This window comes from Balaenoptera musculus, chromosome 10 (genome assembly GCF_009873245.2).
Source record: "Balaenoptera musculus isolate JJ_BM4_2016_0621 chromosome 10, mBalMus1.pri.v3, whole genome shotgun sequence".
Classification (NCBI taxonomy): domain Eukaryota; kingdom Metazoa; phylum Chordata; class Mammalia; order Artiodactyla; family Balaenopteridae; genus Balaenoptera; species Balaenoptera musculus.
The window spans coordinates 50,299,399-50,318,202 of NC_045794.1; the positions used below are offsets into that span (position 1 = coordinate 50,299,399).

At 45.3% G+C, this 18,804-nt stretch overlaps 1 protein-coding gene across 3 annotated transcripts in view; it reads right to left on the minus strand.

Annotated features, from left to right (window-relative positions):
- Positions 1 to 649: 649 nt before the first annotated feature.
- The window catches only part of PPM1H (protein phosphatase, Mg2+/Mn2+ dependent 1H), a 271,159-nt gene continuing 253,004 nt past the window's right edge, over positions 650 to 18,804 (minus strand). For 2 of the 3 annotated variants that reach the window (XM_036865628.1, XM_036865627.1), the window contains one exon: positions 650 to 5,304. In XM_036865628.1, coding sequence (XP_036721523.1) covers positions 5,157 to 5,304 — 148 coding nt within the window. In that variant the 3' untranslated portion in view covers positions 650 to 5,156. The remainder of the gene's footprint in view (positions 5,305 to 18,804) is intronic. The other variant, XM_036865629.1, reaches the window with a different exon arrangement.

Consider the following 18,804-nt stretch of genomic DNA (forward strand, 5'->3'; position numbering starts at 1 on the left):
ACTGGGGGTGTAATGTACAACATGGTGGCTATACTATAATTGCATAGTATTTGCTATGCAAATTGCTATGCAAATTGCAATATGTTGTACATTACACCCCCACTGACTACTGGGGGTGTAATGTACAACATGGTGGCTATACTATAATTGCATAGTATTTGCTAATGACACTGTAGTGCGTACTTGAAAGTTGCTGAGAGAGTAAATCTTAAAAGTTCTCATCACAAGGAAAAAAAGTTAGTAATGCTGTATGGTGATGGATGTTCGCTAGACTTAATGTGATGATCGTTTCACAGTATGTACACACTGCATCGTTATGCTGTACACCTGAAACTAATATAATGCTGTCTGTCAGTTATCCTTAATAAAAAAAAAAAAAAAAAAGAATTACCTGTTGGGAGTAGTTCTTGGGAGTAATATCCATGGTAGTTCTAGAGGCACTGATGAAATGTACAGCTTTTACTGCTGATTCCTGTGAAGATTTATAGTGTTGGCATCCATTCCCGTCTGATTTTCTTTTGAGTCTGTTCACAGTTGATGACTCCCCATGAGGCCATGACCCTCTCAACTCATTCCACTACCTGGTACGAAGAAACTTCTTAGTGAATTAAACGAAATGACACAAAAATGTTTTGCTAAAGGTGTCCTATATACATATGTATAATATTTTATTTTAAAATGGCATTGAGCATATACATTTCTTTAGCTTTTTCCAGGGAACATTGCACCTAAGTTTCAAAACACACAAAATAGATCCCCTTTACTAAACAGTTTTCACTTTTGGGTTACAAAAGTCAAGGTTTCACAATCACAAAGCATAAAGGTACATGGTTCCGAAACCATTTTCAGGCAGATTCCTCTCATTCACTGTACGTAGGGTATTTTCTTGGAAACCCAGACCATGATACGGTCCTTACAAATGATCTCCACTGTGGGCCTCCCTGGGTTTCCAAAAGAAACAAAGAAAATGGAAGCAAAACAGGAGTAATAGAGTAACCTCAGGACACCCCAAACACAAAATACTATGGAAGATTGGAAGAGTGGAGGACACGAGACTCTCCTTCAAGTACATCACAGTAGAAAACAATACACTTAAAGCCTCATTTGGTCACTGTCTACCTGGTCGCTACATAAACAAAACATCTAAGACGCAAAGGCAAAATTAAAGCTATTTACACAAATCACGTGGATTAGAAAGAGCAGCACGCCCTGCACTGACACTAGAACCACAAAGAGCCTCCACGGTACTTACCGAAGGGGCAGGTGGGGCTGCTCATGTAGTGTCCCCTGAAAAATCCCAGTGTATGCACATAAGTCACATCACCCACACAGAACCAAAGTACACTTGGGGGGTTTATGGTGTGCAGGCTGTGACATGTCTCTGCAATTGAAAGTCTTCAAAAATCCAAGTTCCTAATGTAAAATTCTGTCCGGTGGCCAGATACTGTTTTACTATTTTCTTAGATCTGCTACCTTTTAGGGTCAGCCTGGTGGGTTTTTGCATAGACAGTGACTCTCACTGCTTTCTTCATGTGTCCCAGTAGCACGAACTTACCAAAAATAGAATCTCATTAAAGTTTAACATGTTCAGTCTGAAAACAGTGGAGCTGCTGGGCTGCTTAAGGAAAGGTAAGATCCTCAGACTGTGGTGGAAAGAAAACCACTGACTACTCGTGGCCTTGTAAATAAAGTTGATTGGCAGATGAGGAAGGAGGTTAGACCAGAGTCGTAAAGATGTGGGAGATTTTTTTCCAAGTGTTTCCACGCTAGTGCTCTTGGTGAACTGAAAACCCTGCCCGAATGGCCAAGATCTGAGGCCAGCTCTGGATACTGGGACTCTCATCCTTGCCCACCAGTATCTACTGACAGCTGTGATTCTTTCCAAGAAGTAAATGAATACTTAGAAGAGTACAAAAAGAATGAGCACAGCTGACCTCATGCAGCCTCATGGAGGTAAATTGCTAGGGATTAAAAAATTGAATACCCCAAATTCCCCAAAACTGTAAACTGTGGAAAATAACAAATTCCCACTTTGGGGGCTCTGTCCTATTAGAAAGCTGAGTACTTGGCCTAGCCCGACTTTCACTTCTCTGTTCCCTCTGTAAGAACAGCAGTTAGGCAAGCACAACCACAGGAGAACACACCCTCCAGTTTTCTGGCTTCTGGCACTGCTCTGATTTCAGGTTTCGAGAGAACACAGGTTTGGCTGTTGCCTGACAAAATGCCGCAGTGTGGATGGAGTGCGAATTTGCCCTCTTTAAGGAAAAGAGTGTCACCAAATATTCTGAAGAGCAAGTGCCAGTCCAGCAAAGAGATTTAGAACTGAGAGAGGCTTTCATTAAAGGAAGTGGCCACACCCCTCCCCCCCCCCCCCCCCCCGCCCCAGATAACCGTAAAGACTTGACTAGGAAATCGAAAGCTTTTTATTAAATAAGACTTCCTCTGAGGCTACTAGGGCAAGCAGACTTGACTGTAAGTCAGATATGCAAGATCCCAGAACCACGTATAAATATGTTCTGCAGAATTTTGAGTGTGTTGCCTTTTGACCTTTCCAGGAATGCTCCAAGGGGGAAAAATAAGGCTAAAACTGAGTAAGCTCAATTCACAGAGCAATATCAGTGCTGGGCTGACCTGCCGCGGGCATTAACAAATCATTTTTTTCCACATTTGATTTATTCATCTCATTTATGGTTTCCTTCCAATCCCCCAAACTGACAACATGGCTTCAGCTTGCTACTAAGATCCTTCCACCCAAGGGGGCTTATAAAGAGAATTCCTAGACACCTTTCTAACTAAATCCAGTAGGACTAAATACTCAAGACTTTAGGATAAATTGAATCAGGGGCTTCCAGAGTTTTTGCTGAGACATGCCTTGGCAGGCAATGAATTGCAGAATTGAGTCCAGGTTGTTATGACATCTATATGATATGCACACGCAAACTCTGACTCTGGTGCCTTGAATAAAACCAGAGAAGCTCAAGGTAGGGCCCAGATAGAAGCCCCGGAAATAAAAGAAGTGAAAGGCAGTGGGAACACGGGGAAGAGGTGACTGCTTGTGAGGACAGCTTCCCAGAGAAGGCAGCTCAGAGTCCTCCATGTAAAACCTCCTCAAGTTTCCAAATTCGTACGTGGTTCTGAGAGTCAGAGCAGCAACAGAAAGCGGACCACACGGTTGTAGGATGCCTGCCTGTTTCCCCAGAGCATCCTGTTCTGCCAGGGCAGCGAATGGTTTACCACAGACTTCTCCCCACAGAGACGCTGGGAGTGGCTAAGATTTCCTGAAGGAGGAGGGAAGCCGTCAGATGACGATGACTCCTGACAGGGGACCAGTGAGTCCAGTTCTTCCCAAACAACATTTTGGCAAACGCTCGGTGGGTGAAGTCCTGCCATACTTCACCTGCCAGACCAGGCGTTGTCTCCTCACTGTGGGATGAATACATTCCGAAGCAGGAAGGCTCCAGGACATTCCTAAGAAAATATCTACATTCCAAGAATGTAAACGCAGGCGATCCACTATCCCAGAGGAAAGGTTCCTGTCCTCCGCTCTGGGGAAGGGATGGAACAAACAGGAGAAGTGGAACTGGCTCTCCTGCCTTCTGGGGGAATCACACCAATGACCTTTGTCTCTAATGGGTGGGAAGCATGTCTTATTACAAAAAGTAGTCAAGATGGTGACGCTACCACAGGAGGTCCGCAGGGAGAAGACTCAGTGATTGGACACTGCTCTGTAAGGTCCTCCCATGCCCAGAAGCGGTCTGCCTAAAAGTGATTTCTAAACATCTATTTTGCGAGTCCTGCCGGCCGAGGAGCCCCAGGTAGATCTGACCCGTCTGCTGCTGCTGTGCTTGTGAGGAACACCCAGAGGTGGAGTGACAGTGGGAACAGGGGTCTTGGTACTTGGGGGGCTGGGACATGATCCCGTGGAGAAGGAAGAGAGTGCCCAGCCTGAGGACGACCAGTCAGCCTGATTCAAATTCACTTTTATCAAATGGCCACTCTGAGCGGGCCTTGCCCAGATATGATGGGGAGGCGGAGACAGCTGCTTCTTGACAGAACTCTGCTCCTTCACATGTTATTTGGAGGGGGCTTGGGGACAGTCCCCGTCCACGGAACCTGGATCCAGATGGAGGAGTGGTCCTCGGATGGGGTCTGGTGAACTGACTGATACAAGGACCCTCTTAAACTGCTCACTTCAACCCTGCTTTGTGTCTGTCCCTATGGCACAGCGGCTGGGGGAGGGCCAACCGTTCCAGAAACGAAATCCAGACTCTCCCAGAGAGACCTCAACCACACCAGGGGGGCCCTTGAAGATGACAGAGGAACTGTGGGTCCAAAGAAACACCCATATTTCCACAAAAACACACTGATTTGGTGAGAAAATGCAACCCAGGGACAAACTGTTACATAACAAAGACTGAACTCCATCAGCCAGGGCACCGCTCCAGATGGCGGCCTGGGTGGTGTGGGCTACGGGATATGGGGACGGTCTGGGCTGGACTTGGACACACAGATTCCTCGGCAGGGGCCTGGAAAGTCCCAGGCCTGTTCTATGGAAGGAAAACAATTAAGATTCAAGGAATGTCAAAAAAGAAAAAAAGTCCCTGCCGCACCCCACCGGCACCAAAAAACAGTAGAGAGAGACACACACACACACACAGATAGTGTTCCCTGAAATAAATCTCAGGCTTACTAGAAGATGGGCGCTTACATCTTCTGAGGCATGATCCCCAACTCTCCAATGCAGCACGTTTAACCCGTAGGGAAGTTGGCAGCTTGGCAGGCTGAAGAGTCTTCTGCCAGTGACACCCGAAAAGGGCTGCCCCAGCTACTCTGGATAAAATAAATATGATGGATGTGCCCCCAAATGGGCAATGGCCACCTAGGAGGCCTATGAAAGGAACCGATAGAAACACAACACTCAGTAGCAGCCTTTATGTTTTGCCCTTGTTGAGTATCCAGACCTGTTACTAAAGAGGAAACTGAAACCCGAGGGTCCTCTTGAAGCTCAGCCAGAGGCCTTTCAGCAGCAAGCTTCCCACCTGGGCTGGGAAGAGGTGGCATCATCTGGAACTCTGCTGGGGCACTTCCCAGCCCCGCCCTGCCCAGAGGCATCCCAGCTTTCTTCCCTTCTGTCCTTCTAAAACCCTGGGCTGTTTTCATGACAGTTTGTTTCCATGTATTAAAGGAATGACATATACAGAGATGTCGTCTCCTGAGCCCAGTCGGTCATTGGATATCCGCCATCCTCTGTCCTTCAGGACGCCACGGGCACGCATCACCAGGTCCTGAGCCGCCAGGGTGTACCTGTACAGGGAGAAGCAGGAACGAGACTGTCAGTGTGGCATCAGGCAGAATCGGGGGTCGGGCGAGGCTGGGAAGGAGGCATCACTACAACTGTATGAACAGTTTTCAAACACCCTTAAAGTCACAAAGACCTAGGCCATCTTTTTCCCAAATGTGTGATGTCTAACGTGAGACTACTAGTTAGGTGGTAGATGGACAAGATTCTACATACAATAAATAACCTCCTAAATTGTTCTGCTTTTCAGTCCTCTTTTGAGAATTTTGATGAGTCCCAGTTTAGTGCTGGTGTATCTTTAACACATATCTGCTCAGGCGCAGAGCTTTCTACAGCAAACAGTGTGTAGCTAAAAAAGTACATGGGAAAAATAAGAACTTTTTGTTTCCAATATGTTTATTTTTAGAGCCACGTTGCTTTTAGGACAAAGGATGGTCATTTTCCACTTATGGTAGGGGTAAATCTCCTTTTTAAATAAATTTTTAAAAAGTGAGTTGATTTAAAGAAAAATGTTAATGATAGCGCAGGTAGCAAAGGAGCATAGTAAAAATGCGAAGGTTTTATTGGTACATGACTGGGGAACCTCGGTGTGGTCGAGCTGTACCATCCACCCTCATCAATGCCACACTCTTCTCTTCACCACTGTGAGTACAGTGAGGGATCCCCAAGAATTTGAAAATAAGATTGCTGAAACTTAGAGCATAAACTCAAAGAAGAATAATGACTATGCCATAAATGGATGGAAAGTATTAAAATCTAGAAAAAGACTAATGTGGGACGTGATTTTGGTGTATGTAGCCTAGGTTAGCCTTGAGGCCTAAAACAAAGAGAAAAAAACATTGGCAGGTGTCTGTCCAAATACAGATTGAGGCAGAGAGAGTCTTATCCAACAGATTCCGAAGAAATTTAGTTCCACTGGTAGGACCATATTTAGTGAGGATGGATGACTCCTAGCTTCTGCCATAGAATATACAGTTTCCCTTGATTTTGACTTCATGTTCACCATATAACCTTCTAATTATGATCTGCCTCCCTGTGTGGGCTGCCGACAGAGAAAGAGTGAGCTAGTCATTTGTACTTTAAGAACGTCAGTCCTATTTCTCCATATAAACGTCAACTGGCATTTCTTCAGTTTGCAGATCAATCATGAAAGCTTGGTTAAGGTGAGCCCGGCTCTGATAATGAATCTGTTCTTTGTGTGTTGATTAAACCAGTTTCTGAACCTGAGAAGCTATAAGCCAGACTCTGGTAAATCACCAAGATAATAAATGTCACCCTGTAAGGAAGGCCTCTTGGAAGCCAGCCTGTTAAACAACAGACCACCCTGATGTTACTGTAGCCTTTCCCTGCTTGGAATGTCACTCGGCCTTGCCTTCAGAACTGTGAGTTATGGAATTCAGAACACCAGAAGCCTCTTGCATTTCTTCTGTTAAAACCCCTTATGGATTAAGTGACTCTCATGTTAAAAGAGACCTGCATCTAGCCCCATTGTTACATTACTTAAGAACAAGGTCTGTAGCAAATAATCTCAGGATTGTTAAGATTCCAGGCTGTAGAGTCTTTGAGACTCAAGTCTACTCAGACAGCCCAGGCAGAGATAAGTGTAGCACACACTAAAGGTGGCAGAGAGAGGCTATTTTAGTTAATACAAAATAAGTGACTTTCCTCCTAGAGGATGGGTGGTAGGTGAGTAGGAGAGACACCTTCTTTTTCTATCCTTATTGAGAGAATTACCAGTTTTGAGGCAGAAGTATCTCAAGTTAACACTTGAGGGAAGATGCCACCAGTTAGCCCTTCTGAGGGTTCTCTTCCTGCTGAGATCACGAAATAAACAGAAAGGACTCCAAAGAGGCCTTTGGCTAAAGAGCCAAATACATGCCCCCTTATCCACATACTGCCACTCACATACTATATTCAGAAGAGCTCTCAGATGCTCACCCCAGGTTACTCTTGGGTTTATATTGAATTGTATGTCTGAGAAAAAACCTCACAGGGAAAGTCTACCATCAAAATCAGTTGATGTTTATTATCCTAGTGATTGACCAGGGTCTAGACCTTAGCCTTTCAAGTTCAGAAAGCTGGCTGAGGCAGTATACTAGTTTGTAGATTCATCTGTCAGGGCTGAACACACCTTAACTCAGCTCATGAGCAAACGAGACACAGAAGATTATGGCAAGTAATGAGAAAAGATGGCTGGCAGCAAAAGGAAGTTACTTAAAGATGTTAAAAAAACAGATGAAGGAAGTCAGGACCGGTCTCTGTGGTAAATCACAGGTCCCGCGGTCATGGGGCAACAGCTGAGATCAGAACAAGGTTAAATGAAAGGCTTAATGTCCAAAATATATAAACAGCTCATACATCTCAATATCAAAAGAACACAAAAAACCCAATCAAAAAATGGGCAGAAGACCTAAATAGACATTTCTCCAAAGAAGACATGCAGATGGCCAAGAGGCACAGGAAAAGATGCTCAGCATCACTAATCATTAGAGAAATGCAAATAGAAACTACAATGAGGTATCACCTCACTCTGGCCAAAATGGCCTTCATCAAAAAGTCTACAAACAGGACTTCCCTGGTGGTGCAGTGGTTAAGAATCGCCTGCCAATGCAGGGGTCATGGGTCCGATCCCTGGTCCAGGAAGATCCCACATGCCGTGGAGCAACGAAGCCTGTGCACCACAACTACTGAGCCTGCACTCTAGAGCCAGTGAACCACAACTACTGAAGCTGGTGTGCCTAGAGCCCGTGCTTTGCAAGGAGAGAAGCATGCGCACCACAACGAAGAGTAGCCCCTGCTCACTGCAACTAGAGAAAGCCTGCACGCAGCAACGAAGATCCAACGCAGCCAAAAATAAATTAATTAAATAAATTAATTTTTTAAAAAAGTCTACAAACAATAAATGCTGGAGAGAGTGTGGAGAAAGGGAACCCTCCTACACTGTTGGTGGGAATGCAAATTGGTATAGCCACTAGGGAGAACAGTATGGAGGTTCCTTACAAAAACTGAAAATAGAGCTACCACATGATCCGGCAATCCCACTCCTGGGCATATGTCCAGAAAAGATGAAAACTCTAGTTTGAAAAGATACATGCACCCCAGTGTTCACAGCAGCACTATTTACAATAGCCAAGACATGGAAACAACCCAAGTGCCCATCAACAGATGAATGGATAAAGAAGATGTGGGGTGTGTGTGTGTGTGTGTGTGTGTATGTGTGTATACACACACAATAGACTATTACTCAGCCATAAAAAAGAATGAAATATTGCCATTTGCAGCAGCATGGATGAACCTAGGGAATATCATACTAAAAGTCAGAGAAAGAAAAATATTATATCACTTATATGTGGAATCTAAAAAAATAATACAAATGAATCTACTTACAAAACAGACTCACAGACATAGAAAACAAACTGATGGTTACCAAAGGGGAAAAGGAGGAGGGGATAAATTAGGAGTATGGGATTAACAGATACATACTACTATATATAAAATAGATAAACAAGGATTTACTGTGTAGCACAGGGAACTATATTCAATATCTTGTAATAACCTATAATGGAAAAGATTCTGAAAAAAATACATTTAAAACTGAATCGCTTTGCTGTACACCTGAAACTAACACAATATTGTAAATCAAGTATACTTCAATTAAAAACAGTTAAAATCAAAACAGTGCCTACCTCGTTTTATTTAAGTCACATAAGAGCATCATCCATAGTTAAAGGCAAGAGACCATGCTGATATTGTTATTGCTGGAGACTTTGGGTATTGAAAAAATGGTCAAAATTAGCTTTGGCATTTTAAAAAGCGGCATTAGGTCACCTAGAAAAGATGGTTACCCAGGAAACCCAAGGGCTCTAGAAAATTAAGGTTTTATTCTCAAAACTGGTTATTGCCTATGCCAAGATAACTTCCCTTGAGCCTGCATTTCTCTCTGTCATCCATTCTGTCTTCCCTTAGGTGAACTCTTGAGAGAGAGAAGACCCATTTTTGCTTCCTCAATTTCTTACTTCCCTTTTTCTTCCTTCATTTCTTACCAGTAGGCCCAGTACCCTGCTAATCCGGCCTCCTACACTTCTCCGTGCTCATTCCACTTGACTTTTCTGCAGCACAGATACTGTACTTCTGGCCATCTCCTTTATTCTTGACATCTCCTGTCTTTTCTCCTGAGTTCTCCTTTTTGTTTGCAGAGGTGGGAGGTGTTGAGGTTGGCTTGCCCACCACACCACTGCACACTCCAAGTTCTCCTATGTCTGGGCTTCCATGACACACAGCACAGCTCTTCTAACTTTCCTTGGTAGGCCCCAGTTAGGACTCAGGAAGAGTCAATAAATGTTAACTTACTTTTCACTGCCAAGGTGGGACTTTCTCATCTATCATCCTTAGTTAATGCTGTCTCCAGTCTCCTAGGTAGGAAATCGTAGTTGTTTTCAGTGCTACCTTCTCAACCTGATATTCGCCAATGATAAATTCCACAAGACTCTGTAGGACTTCTAAACTTTGTATTATTTAAAGTGTATTTCATTATTGGTAGATGGCTAATTAAAATAAAATCTCACCTTTATAGTTACTAAGATGCAAGTTAAATCTGTTTATTGTAAAAACCGCTATTCTGAATTTATTTTTGCCATCATTCACACGTATATATACATACATATATAAAATTTATTTAGTATTTTCTATTTTTCTTTCCTTTCTTCTTGATTTCTGTCAGGTTGATTGCTTTCTTGAATACCTTTTTCCTCTCTCTACTAGTTGAGAAGTGATTATTTCTGTTGTTTTAGCAGCTATGCTTCGGTTTTTAATATATGTCAATCAATATTTGTGTCCTTCTCCAGAAAATAAAAAGATATTAGAATGTCTTCTTTCATCTGTCATGTTATTGCCTAGTATTTTAATTTTGCCTTGTTTTTAAACTCCTATTAAGTCATTATTATAATGTATATAAACCAACATACTAACTTCTTTGCTTTTCGAAGTCCATTCCTTTCTTCTGCACTTGATTTCCTTCTGTTGAAGTACATTTTTATTAATGCTTTTAACAATGGTCTGTGAGGGATAAACTCACCAAGTTTTGGGGCCACAAAAATCTTTATTTTTGCGTTTAATCTTGGATCATAGCTTTATCGGGTACAGAATTCTAGACTGACTTATTTTCCCTTAGCAGTTTGGACATAATAATATTTCATCTTTTCTGACCTCTCTTGAGAAGTCTGTCTTGTTTCATTTCTTTTAAAAATAAATTTATTTGATTTATTTATTATTTTTGGCTGCTTTGGGTCTGTTGCTGTGCACGGGCCTTCTCTAGTTGTGGCGAGTGGGGGCTACTCTTCGTTGCGATGCGCGGGCTTCTCACTGCAGTGGCTTCTCTTGCTATGGAGCACGGGCTCTAGGCAAGCAGGCTGCTGTAGTTGTGGCGTGCAGGCTTCAGTAGTTGTGGCTCACGGGCTCTAGAGCACAGGCTCAGCAGTTAGCGGCACCCGGGCTTAACTTCTCCGCGGCATGTGGGATCTTCCCGGACCAGGGCTCAAACCCGTGTCCCCTGCATTGGCAGGCGGATTCTTAACCACTGCACCACCAGGGAAGCCCTTGTTTCATTTTTTTATAAGTAAATGTCTTTTCTCATTGGTAGCTTATTAAATTGTTATTGTTGATATTTTGTTGTTGATGGTATGAAGTTCCACTGAGACATAATAATGAGGATTTCTTTTTATTTATCATGGTTGGAAATTAGTTTTACTCCTTCAAACTGAGAAGGTATTTCTGATTCTGGAAAATTTTCAACCATGAACTTTTTGAATACTGACTCCTCTATTTTTTATGTTTTCCCCATAATTTTATATTTTCTCCTGTTAGATCCTTCTCATTTTACCTTCCAGATTTCAACCTCTTTCCTGTTTTTTTAAAATCTCTTGGTAATATATTTCAGTTCACTAATTCATACTTTAGCAGTTTACTATTCTCTCCATTCAGTGAGTTACTTTATTTCAATGACATATTTTTCACCATTGCAAATTTCTATTTGGTTCTTTTCCAAATCCATCTCTTCTTACCTTATGGTTCTATTTGTACATGTTTAAAGTTTCTTTCATCCTATTCTGTTAGGTTTCCTTTGGGGGGACAGAGGGAAGGCTCTGTTGTATCCAGTTATCCTTTCTCATGGTAGGTTTGAAGGTGAGATAGAAGCCTCTCTTCAGTAGGGTTGTTTACTGTGTGCCTTGGGTTATCTACAAAGATTTTTAAATGTGCCTTCACTGGGGGACGTTATGGGTTCTTCCAGTTCTAGAACATGTTTTAGGTGCGATTCTTGGCTTAGGATCCCCATACCCCACGTGTGGTGTGAGGTTTAGCCTCAGGCTTTCCTGTGTGGCGGGCCTACCCACCCCCTCCTCACAGAACCTCAGTTTCATCAGATTCTTGCCATCATCCATGTGCTGCAGGAAGGATGCCCCAACCTGAGCGGGAAGCTTAGGGAGAATGCCTTGGACCATTTCTTGCAACACTGTGGCCAGGAGCGCAGATTCCTCCACCTGACTTCTCTTTGCGAGACTTCCCTAGCGAATGCGACATCCCCCCTGTAAAAGAGCAGTCTGCGCGGACAACTGAAGGGCACTGATTAGATGCTGCTTGCAGTAACTGAACAGTGCAGCTGAACTCTAGGACTGGTTTCCTGATGTTTCCTTCATGCTACAGGAGACACAGTATGGAAATGAAGTCACAAATGGTGTTTAGGTAAAATGAGGCCACTTGTGGGGAATCTTTCCTCATAAGCTGATCCACTCAACACAACCCCAGGCACCTAGTTCTTAGAAGGTTTTTTTGCCCCAGCTCCAATCTCAGCCAGGCTGATGGACACTTTAGAACTCATCAGCATCCTTAGTCAAGCACCATCTGGCCCCAGGCAGGAAACCACCTTTAAGGTTGCTTTATATCAAGACTGGTGCCTGAGGAAAAGAAGAAACGTTTCCTCTGGAGGGAAAGGACTGCTTCTCCTCTCCATTTCGTTCTCCTCCAACTTCTACCTGACAAGGGCTGTCTGGTTTGGTAACAACGAAAAAGACTGCTTCATGTGGCAAGAAGACAGGAGGGTTCTACTGAGTTTGGTGCTGAGGCTGAACACAAAGGCACACGTGCCAGAGACTGAAGGGCGCAGGGAGCAGCGGGAGAGAACCTGAGTCAAAACATGAAATATAGGGCTTCCCTGGTGGCGCAGTGGTTGAGAATCTGCAATGCAGGGGACATGGGTTCGAGCCCTGGTCTGGGAGGATCCCACATGCCGTGGAGCAACTGGGCCCGTGAGCCACAGTTGCTGAGCCTGCGCATCTGGAGCCTGTGCTCCGCAACAAAAGAGGCCGCGATAGTGAGAGGCCCGCGTACCACGATGAAGAGAGGCCCCCGCTGGCCACAACTAGAGAAAGCCCTCGCACAGAAACGAAGACCCAACACAGCCATAAAATAAAAATAAAATAATAAAAAATAAAAATAATAAAAATAATAATAAAAGATGGAAAGCTGTCTTTAAAAAAAAAAACAGAACATGAAATATAAATACAGAATATACAGGAGAGCAGCAGAGAAGAATATGGTACAGCTGATGACAGCGAAAGGGTCGTGGATTCCGTTATACCCCGGCCGGGATGCCGAGGCGGCCCAGGAGCCCCGTGATTCTGGAAGCTGGATGTGGGGCGGCAGCAGGGCCCGGCCTGAGGGCCTCATTCGGAAGGCTCGGTCAGACCGCATCAGGGAAGTAGTACGGGAGTAGCCGGGGTACTCACCCCTCCTAACGAAGAGTCTCCCAGGGAGACCAGTTTTGTGCTTTGAGAGCATTTTTCTTCTCTGGCTGAAGCTTTCCGTATTGATCGGCCGAGCTCTGCTGAAAGGGGCGGCGGCCGGGAGGGGTCTGACTTGGCAGGCGCACGGGGCCTGGCGCAGAGGCTTCCTCGGGCCGAGCAGGAGGGAGCAGAGGAGGGACAGCAGGGGAGAGAAGAAAAGCAGAAAAGGAAGAGGGGCTGAAGGACCATGGGAAGGCCAGAGGCTCTTTTCACAACCACTGACGCTAAGGTCAGGGTGGAAGGAGGCCAGAGGGCAAATCCTCCATCGTCTCTGTCGTCCTTGCCACCGCTGGGCACTTCTTAGCTCTTCACCTCTTCAGCGGGGTGTACGCAGGGCCCCGGGTGTGGGCTGGGCTGCCACGGGTCCCAGCGTGGCTGCACCACCGCCCACATGGGGGGCTCTGGGGAAACTCCTTAGCCTCTCGAATCTGGACTAATGCTAGTGCATGCCTCAAAGGTCCTGCCGGGGTGAACAAGAACCTTCCTAGAGCATCTCCCTCATTAGACATAAAAGGCCTCCCTCCCCCACCAAGAGTTTCGCCCGCAGTCATCCACCTTTTGTAGAGTCTCTTCCCACAAGCCCACATCTGAATCAGCAGATTGGAGTGTCAAAAATAAGTCCGTTTCAGGCCTCAGGCTGTAACCTGGCCTTAAAGCCAACAGTTCTAGTTGGGCAGGAACTTCTGTGTGCCATTTGGATGGTACAGACAGGGTCTTACAAGAGGGAGGGTAGGTGGCAGGAACTGGGGAATTAATGGGTTCCGAATATTTGCATATAAAAGGCAGCTTCCATCTGCTGAGGCCCCGCAGGAATAGAGTACGATGGGAACAGGAGGAGGAATCCTCTTTGCATTCTGAGCAGGCCTCTGAGATTGAAGAGGTAGAAAAGCTCTCCCAAGCTTGGGAACGGTGGCAGGGATCTATGGGAACGGGGTAGGTGGGGTGAGGGCAGGTGACTTGGAGGGGGCCCTTTGTCGTGCTCAGAACCAGGCAACTTGTCCTGGGAGGAGGCCCGCCTCAGGCTCGCTGCTGGGAGCCGAGCCGCATGTGTCCCTCGTCTGGCTCTGAAGCCACTGAAGGTGCCCACACCAGCTTCGGTCCCCTGCCTGGAGTGCGGGGACCTCACTCAGGCGGAGTACCCTGAGACACGGGAACCGCCGCTGCCCACAACACTGTCCCCGTGTCCCCTGGGGGTCCGGGCATCAGCAGGGGCAAGGCCACGGACTAGGGAGAGCTTGCCACCCCCATGGGAGATGGCGAGAACACCCACCAGGCCTCGTCCGCCTCTCTGCCCCGGCACCAGCTTCCTGGTTTCTCAAGGTGGTGTGAGCTTATTTTAGTTCAAATCCCAAACAGCAACATTTCAATAGGAGGGGGCAGAGCAGACTATTTTCTTCTGCAGCGTCCCTGGGAAGCCCTTTAAAATGCCCTGACGGGGGCTCCCCTGGTGGCGCAGTGGTTGAGAATCTGCCTGCCAGTGCAGGGGACATGGGTTCGATCCCTGGTCCGGGAAGATCCCACATGCCGAGGAGCAGCTAAGCCTGTGCACCACAACTACTGAAGCCCACGTGCCTAGAGCCCACGAGCCACAACTACTGAGCCCGTGTGCCACAACTACTGAAGCCCACGCACCTAGAGCCCGAGCTCTGCAACAAGAGAAGCCACTGCAATGAGAAGCCCGCGCACCGCAACGAAGAGTAGCCCCTCTCGCCGCAACTAGAAAAAGCCCGCGTGCAGCAATGAAGACCCGACACAGCCATAAATAAATAAATAAATAAATAAATAAATAAATAAATTTAATAAAATAAAATAAATAAAATGCCCTTATGTTCCAACTAAGTGGCCACACGGCTCTGTTCCAATGGCCATATCAATAGCACTGAGGAAGGAAAGGTGGGCCTGGCAGTGGGCAGTTCAGAGGCTGTCAAGGGCAGGATGGTGGGCTGACATCCACATTCCCAAGGGTCTGAATATGCTCAACATTGCAAAAGAAACAAAAATGCAGATTTTATCTAGTCTTCAACACGAGATAAAACACTCACCAATTTGTTCTTAAAACCTGTAACTGATGTGAGGTTGGGGCCGGCGATGGGAGGAACCCTTCCTTTTTACATTTGAGGCACAGTTTTTCAAAACCATATGGCAATGGGAGAAGTTAGTTCAGCCAACTCACAGAAAGATTTCATAAAAAGAACCTTTGTCTTTTGCCAAAATGTTTCATATCATCAAGGTAATACAAACTAGCATTTAATACCTGCGTTAATGTCCTGCTGTCAGTTTTGGTGGGTGTTTTACTGTTAACTTTCTACTGATTCACCTCTTCCTTATCAGTGAGGCCCACAGTTATCAGAGCCAAGGACAGCATGGATATGAAGAACATTTGAAGCGTGACCATCAAGAAGGCTTCTCTTATTAGGGAGATGCTGTCTGGAGTTTACATTATGTTGGTACTTACAGATTTAAGACCCCTTCATAAGCCCCCAGAGTGACACGGCAGTGGCACTGAGGGTCATTTGGTCCAAGTTACCAAGGTGAGGTTTCCACAGACAGGTTTTGGGAAATGAAGGACTGGGCAAAAAAAAACCTTGCCAAGTCTTGCCTGGGCATTTGGAATGTAAATCCATGTCATGTTTTCATGTGTTCTTTGGCCCGAGGTCCACTCAGCTTTGCCCACACCTGTCTCCGTTAGTAATATTAACAATTTATTCCTTTCTAACATATTACTAAGCATCTTCTTTGCATGTTTACATACTTGCCTCCATTTTGAATATTCTTTCTGGGAGACCTGCCACGAAACCTCCAGCCTTTCAGAGGAGATAATCAGTCTGAGATATTTTGCCTCAGAAAACCCCTTCCATGCCTTTCTCTAAGCACCCTTTCCAAATTCTGCAGGATGTTTAGGCCTCCTAAGAGAATCTTACTGGAATTAGTAAAGAGAATGACAGGTTGTGTAGCCCAACCCCCGTGAATTCCAACCAGGCCACCTGAAAATGTGAACTTGGTATATTTCCTGTCAACGGTTCATTTCATGACCCCACAAAGGATGCACGGAGCTGCCAGCTCTGCTACACTTCAGGGCATAATCCAGTAAAAAGAAAAGAAAGAAAAAGAGCAACTGCACTCATGTTCTGGCCTGTCCACAAGGCCTCCTTTTAATTTTCTGGCTCCTTTCTCGAGACAGTTCAAAACAGCAAAAGGACTTAATAAGATACACTGGGGTCAGGAAGGTCATATAGCTCATTTTTACCCCACCTCTGCCAGAGAGGATGGTGTGAGGGTCAGAACTTCGCAAACATATCTCTCTCTTAATCACCTCTTCCCTCACAATGCATCCTGGAGGGGGAGATGGTATTTTAAATTTTTTACTGGGAAGGATGTCATCAGAGGAAGACAGTGCGGGCAATTTGTCAAGAATGGCTGCCACGAAGAGGAGAAGAAAAAGAAAAAACCTACACACAACATGAACAAAAGCCAAATAATCAAATGGCAAAACCTTAAAGTCCTTCCTGTCACAGGACTAATGCCCTGCCTCCTTCTGTCCTGCTGAATTTCTAGACAAAACTGGGCAAACACAAAGCAAAACTCAAAGTAAAACAGGCCCATTCAAAACATCAAGTGAAGAAACATTTTGTTGTTCTTGTTGCTTTGTTGCCCTTCCTATCTCTCAGGAGGCCCACCTTGTAGAGTGCATCTTCCCTTTCTCATTTTCCATCAAACGATCGGCCAGCCTGGTCAGACCCCTCAGGTCTGGACCCAGAAACCCTCTATTCCCACCACTCACATGACTAAATAGGCAAACCTGTGGTCCTGGGCTACATCTGGGGAGAAATGTATCCTTCTGGCTGAGTAAGAACTCACAGAGCCGTGGGAAGGGTATGATAGCGGGTCTTTCTTCATCACAGAAATTATGACTTAGGCTAAACGTTATCAGGACAACTTCCACGCCTATTTCTACTTTGCATTACAAGGTCAGAACAGCTCCCAGTTGGAAGGGCACCGTCAGGAAACCCACTGCCGTGGCTTTTGGGACTGAGCTCTCCATGGGCCTCCCAAGGAGACACACTAAGCCTGGGTGTGAGTGTGGTACCCTCCTTCCAAATCACAAAGATACATGCAAACATGGCACACACATGAAAGACAACATCATTTTACATAATGCCTAAGTCCTGAGTTTGAAATAAGTTTATCTGATTTCCCAATAGGGCTTAAATTACTAAGGAGCACAGAGGGGTAGAGAAACGATCCATAACTCATATTTACACCATCAGATTGTCCAGAATGCTTTCTGATTGTGGATCAGAATGACTGAATTACACAAATTCCATATCATTATCACAGACTCTCTTCCCTCCAACTAATCTTCACATTCATTCATTTTGTCAGTGCTTGAGGTCTGACACGACCTGCCCCGTTCACCTCTCACACCTCATCTGTGGACACTACCCCACACTAAGCCCAGGCAGCCATACTGACTGTTGGGCTCCTTGAAAGCACCATGTTCTCCCTCCCCGATGTTGCCCCACCTTGCGTTGACTGGCACACACTCATTTACCCCTCACGTTGACGTTTAGACATCCCTTCTAGTGGGAAGCTTTCTTGCCTACCCCTTGTGCTATCTTTTTAATCATTCATATTCTAACTTCCTTACGCTTTTGTAACCTCTAGACTTTAAACTCCAAGAAGGCAGGGACCTGGTCTGTTTTCTTCACAAATTCTTCCCCAGTGGCCATGGCTTATAAAATAGGTCCTTAATATTTCCCAGATGAATGAATCTGAATGGGAATTATTTGGCAAAGAAGATACCTTCCCCCATAAGGTCTCACTGTTTTAAGATGCCAAAAACCAACCAGAGGGGCTTCCCTGGTGGCGCAGTGGTTGAGAATCTGCCTGCCAATGCAGGGGACACGGGTTCGAGCCCTGGTCTGGGAAGATCCCACATGCCGCGGAGTATCTAAGCCTGCGAGCCACAACTACGGAAGTCCGCGCGCCTAGAGCCCGTGCTCCGCAACAAGAGAAGCCACCGCAATGAGAAGCCCTCGCACCACAACGAAGAGTAGCCCACCCCCACCCCCGCCCCGCTCACCGCAAGTAGAGAAAGACCGTGAGCAAACGAAGACCCAATGCAGCCAAAAATAAATAGATAAATAAATAAATTAAAAAAAAAAAAAAAACCAACCAGAATTTTTCTGATCTCCAGTCAGATATTTCATCTCTTAGCAATGAAACTGTGCCCATTTTATAACCTTTCCTTTCACTCATTCTTCTATACAGGATTCTTTCTTAGGCTTTGGTTTGCCATCTTCCCTGAAAGGCAAATTCAAAACCTTTTTCTTTCGCGCCCTTTTGTTCCATGGAGATCCCTGTAAGCCCTGTAGGTAACAGATCCCATGAACCTAGGAACCTATTCTGACCTGGCATACACCTGCCCAGTGACAGCACTGCCCACAGGTTACCACTCCCTGGAGGGCAGATTTGTTGCCATGGAGAGACAAGGGCTGGTAAGGAAAACCAAGCCAGCTTGGAGAGATTTTAAAAAGTGTTGGGTGCCTTTTCACTCATACCTGTCAGATGACTTCGCAAAGCTTTATGAAAATAATTACAGTAGAGAAAATCAACAGGAGAATGTTGCTAACAAGTAGGATATAAAACGCAGATTAAAAGTAAAAG